We start from the raw sequence: 5,157 nt of genomic DNA on the forward strand, positions 1-5,157 counted from the left end.
GGGGCGCCGGGACGCGCAGCGCCCCCTGCCCGCCGCCCAGAGGGAGGTTGGGGGCAGCTCCGCGACTGGACGCGCGCGGCAGAGCTGAAGGTTGCGTTCAGACCACGTGGGCGCCAGGGGCGCGAGAGGGCCTGTGTCCTGGTGTGCGTCCGCTGCGCGTGAGCGTCCCTGAAACGCTGCGTGTGTGCGTGCGTCTCTCCACCTTCGCCAGGCTATCTCGTTCTACACTGTCCAACTATTCCCGCAGGCGTTCATTCAACAATCTATTAACCAAGTGTCAAGTACGTGCTAGACACTGCATATGAGTGGGTCTCCACCCACCAGGATGGCTAAAATGAGAATGATTGACCATACCAAGGGTAGGCGAAGAAGTGAAGTAACTTGGACCTCTCATATTTCTGGGGGAGAGTAAATTGGTAGAGACACTTTGGGAAACGCCGTTTTCTGATAAAGCCCAGCATACACCCCAACCCTAAGGTAAAGCAGTTCTGTTCCTAGGTCAGCAACACTCAACAGAAATGCGTAGGTATGAGCGCCAAGAGACATGTACTGGAATGTTCATAGCACTATTTAAAAATAGCCCCAAAACTGGAAACAACCATCAAAGGAGAGTGGAAAAGAAGTTATAGCCTATTCACACCTTGGACACAGCAAGGGGAATGATGTCTGGCTACATCTAACAAGGGAGACAAGTCTCATGAAAGAAGTCAGGTACAACAGTATACACTATATGATTCGTTTCTATGAAGTTCCAAACATACAAAACTAATTTATGGTGTGAGAAGTCAGGATAGTGGTCACCCTTGAGGGGCTAAGAAGGGGCTCTGGAAACTCATCACGTTCTGTTGTTAATCTGGTGGTGGTTCATTGCTCATATTTACTCTAAAAATTCATGGAGCTGTACTTTTGTACCTATGTATATTACACTTCAAGTAAAAGTTTACTTCAAATGAGCATGTCTTGGTTGATTTTATTTGAAGCTGTGTTTGCCAGAAGATATGATATGTCTAAATTTGTGTTGCTATGTGTGCGTGTTTCAAGGGTGTGACTATTGTGTCTGTGTGTTTTGGTGTGATTATGTCCACAGGGGTTTAGGTGTAGGAAGATGGTTATGACAGCATTTCTGGAGCCAAACTGCTGGGGTAAAATCCCAGCTCTGCTTGTCGGATGACCCTGGATAAGCACTTGTCTCTATTTCCTCAACTATAACATGGGAGTGAGTTAAACAAATATATAGCTCTTAGAACAATGCCTCGCACATAGTAAATACCCAATAAATACTCACTGTTAATAAGTACACAACTGTGGCCCCTATCAACAGTCCGGCTTCATTGCACCTGCTGTGCCCTCTGCCAGTACTCCCTTTCTCCCTTTATGCTGGCAATATCCTCACAGACAGACACACAGGCCTCTTTCCCAGTCCCTTCACTCACAAACCCCATTACCTGCTGTTTCTACGGTCTCCCCATCATACCGTGAGCTCCTTAGAGGAACAGAGACCAAGTCTGGATCATCTCAGTCCCAGAGCCTCGGACAGAGTGAGCGTTTGTTTACATCAGGTTAGTAGGGTCGATGTGTGAGTATGACCCCCTGTACCTGTCTCTGAAGCTTGTTCCTGTGTAAAAAATGAGTCTGTATGCAGTAGAAGCAGGTATGTCAGAGGGTTTCTCTTACTGAGCCTAGTAAGGTGAAGTGAGCTGGTGTATCTGTCACCCTCCTAGTAGATGTGACAATGAGACAGAGAGCCCAAAGTATCTAAGATAGGCCGGGAAGTGTATGTCTGGGCAGGTGTGACCCAAGCCTAAGAGTCCCCATCATGGCCACTCTCGCACCCCGCTCTCCCCAGCCAAGAGGGAGGGGCACCACTTTCCAGTCCTGCCAACTCCGCCCTTTCCTATCTTCCTAGCTTTCTCCGGAAAGCCTTCTCCGCGCGCCAAGCCTTGCCCCAGATCAAAGCCTGAGCCTCCTCCTCCCGGGAGGACGCAGTGCTGCCTCCCAGGTCCAGTCGCCCCCAGTACTGAGGACCCGAGTCCACTCTGTGAACAAAGTGCTGCCCTCCTCAGGCCCCTTTCCGGATTAGGCGGCGCAGGCATGGAGCTGAGCTCAGGGACAAGGAATCCTGCCTGGGGCGGGGTTGGGGGGTTGTTTGGGGTCTGAGCCCTGATTGGCTGCGCCCCAGCCACGCCCCTACCCTTACCCCCGACTCCCCTTCGGAAGGGGGGCGTGGAGGTAACCGGGATCAACCAGGGGCCAGCATGAGCCAGAGGGAGGGAAGTCTGGGTAAGGGGCTGAAGGGCATATGCCGAGTGCCCAAGGGGAACAGGGGTCAGAAGGGCTGGAAGCTGGGATCTGGGTCACTGCCACCCCTGGGTCCGGGAAGGGAGCGGGCTGAGCGAAGGAAAGCAGGGCCCCAGTGCCAGGTAACAAGCGGTGATCTGTGGGTGAGCTGCGGTAAGGCGCTAGAGCTAGAGTTTAGAGGAGGTCTGGGGCTGTGCCTTCAGGGACGTGGGCTCAGAGATTAGATCACCGGTTCTAGTACACCCTGAGGGAAGACTGGGGTCGTGGCTGGGGTTTGACTCCAGGCTCCTCTTTGAGTACTGGGAAATACTCAGAACTGGGGGCCAGGGGGAGAATTAGAATTAGGGAAGGAAGTCTTTGGGTCACAGGAAATAGTGAGTGACAGCAGGGGAGGAAAGTCAAGGCTAAGGATAAGGATAGGCGGTGGGAAACTCAGGCAGGGGGCGGGGCGGTAGTTGCCGGGCCACGACTCCATTCCCCAGCATGCCCTGGGCGCTGCGCTGGGCGTCTTGGGAAACGTAGTCCACCCAGGGCGCCAGCCTCTAGTTTGTACTAGGTAAGGCTGGTCGCCGATTCACTGATGCCGCCGGGCTCCTAGCCCAGCGCCTTGCCTAATAGGGCCTTCAGGGAGAGAATGTAAATTCTGTCTCCCAGTCTGTAAAATGGGATGAAAGGCGCATTCTGATTTGAAGTTCTCTGCTTCAGTGATGGTGAATTCCACCAACAATCATTGAGGTACAGAGATATGTGAGCCATACCCTCGAAGGGCCCCCAAGCTGAGGCCAACTCACACAGATAAAAAAGCCATTAAAAGAACTACGTTGGAAATATGAGCAAATGGCCTTAACTAGAATGAAGAAGTTAATTTAAAAGAGAGGCCATTCTGCAGCTGCACTAAGGAGGCAGTACCTGAATTTGGCTTTAATAGGATTTCAAGAGTGATTTGAGAACAGAACACATATAGGTAGCACAACCATTTGGCAAATCTGGTGCCTCATTTCCTTTCGACCGGAATAGGACACAGCCTGCCTGGCTTAAAAGCTGAGGATTCAGAGCCAAGCAAGCTTCTGGGTTCAGGAAGGGAGAGCCACCTGAACCAGCCAGAAGGAAGTGGTCAAGGAGTAAGGAGTTGGGCTGCCCTCATTCCTCCCCCTTTTCCCACTAGAAGACCCCCAAGCTGACTCCTCAATCTCACCCCTTCCTCACTTGGAGGCCAAGATCCATCAGACACACAGCCTTGCCCGCCTCCTCACAAAATATGCTGAGCAGCTGCTCCAGGAATATGTGAGTGGGGATGGATGTGGGGGTGCCAGGGGCCTAGGGAATGGGGAAGTGCAGATCACAGGGGTTCTCGACCACCCATTTTCTCAACCTAATTTTCCAGCTGCAGAAATTGGTGCTCCAAAAGTGTTTGGTAACTTGCCCCTGGCCACACATTGGAGGACACATCTCTGTGCCCCAAATGCCTCTCCATCCACCTCAGCTTGGAGGCTCCTTCCATGGCGCTTTAAGACAGAGGCAACCTGAGAGTGAAGAGAACTCTGGTCTGGGAGTCAGGAAACCTAGGTTTTAGGGTCCATGTAATCTTGTCACCTCACCTCCACAGGCCTTGGTCTCCTCAGCTGTAAAAGGAGGCAGTTGAACAATATGAGCTATGAACTCTTCTACCAGTGCTATGCAGAGATACCAAGAAAGGATTTCAATATGGGGCAAAAATTCCATCGTAAGAGGGGACTTTTACAAAGGAGGGGGATCCTTCACCATCTTTGGTTGGGCAGAAGGCCCTGCCAACGAAAGAAGATATTTCCCTAAGTTACTTTGGCGAAGTGAAGGGAGGGTATAGTTTTGAATTAAGACAGACTGTAGGCCTGCCATCTTGCTGTGACCATGGGCAGGAATGATAACATTAAAATAATGACAATAAATAGTGAGATAATAGAACTAGTTTTGTAGTCCTACCAACTTTGGTTCAAATTCCAGATCTGCTCCTTCCTAGATGGATGACCTAGGGCAAGTCACTGTACCTCTTCAGCCCCAACATTCTCATTTACAAAATCATCATCATCATCACACCCATTATTGGGAAGATTAGGAATAGTGTGTTTAAAGCAGCAAACATAATGCCTAAACCAGAGGCAAGATGTAAGCAAAGGTTAAATAGTATTGTTATGGTGATTTCATAAATTACAAATCACCTTTAATTTTCATTCATGCATTTACATGACAATTATGGAGCCCCTGCTGTGTGCCAGACAGTTGGCGGGGTATGAGAGGAGGGAATGAAACAGACTTGGTCCCTGCACTATCATATGGTTCTCAGGAGATCCTTGGTAGGAAGGCAGGACAGGGAGCTGTTCTCCCATTTTATAGATAAGACTGAGGCTCAAAGAAGGGAAATGGTTTTATGTGAAACTGAACAGCTAGTAAATGGTGGAGACAGGATTTGCACCTCAGTGTGTAAGATAGCTTTAATAAAAGAGCTAACATTTATTGTGCACTTCCAATGGGCCAGGACCTGCCTTAAGCATTTAACATGCTCATAACTACCTTATGAAATTGAAGTTAATTGTGGTGTTATCTCCATTTTAGAGATGAGGAAACAAAGGCACTGGTGTAAAGCCCACTTTTGGGGGGTTTTTGTTTTATATTATCGCAAACACAGCAGCTCTGTTAGGAGGAATTTATCCTTTGCAAATGAGGAAACTGAAGCCCCAGGAGAGGAGTTCTCGAAGCCCCACTGATGGCCTTGTCTCCGCAGGTGCAGCACCAAGGAGACCCCTTCGGGCTCCCCGGCTTCTCGCCTCCATGGCTGCCGGTGGCAGGCCTGAGCGCCCCGGCCCCGGGCCATGCGGGCCTGAC

The 5,157-nt window shown here is 50.3% G+C and overlaps 1 protein-coding gene across 1 annotated transcript in view; it reads left to right on the forward strand.

Moving 5' to 3' along the window:
* The first annotated feature begins 2,198 nt into the window (after positions 1-2,198).
* The window catches only part of CTF1 (cardiotrophin 1), a 3,886-nt gene continuing 927 nt past the window's right edge, over positions 2,199-5,157 (forward strand). The window contains exons 1-3 of the mRNA XM_025048421.1: positions 2,199-2,280; positions 3,464-3,582; positions 5,057-5,150. Coding sequence (XP_024904189.1) covers positions 2,256-2,280; positions 3,464-3,582; positions 5,057-5,150 — 238 coding nt within the window. The 5' untranslated portion in view covers positions 2,199-2,255. The remainder of the gene's footprint in view (positions 2,281-3,463; positions 3,583-5,056; positions 5,151-5,157) is intronic.

The sequence above is a fragment of the Pteropus alecto genome, unplaced genomic scaffold, assembly GCF_000325575.1.
Source record: "Pteropus alecto unplaced genomic scaffold, ASM32557v1 scaffold44, whole genome shotgun sequence".
NCBI classification, from domain to species: domain Eukaryota; kingdom Metazoa; phylum Chordata; class Mammalia; order Chiroptera; family Pteropodidae; genus Pteropus; species Pteropus alecto.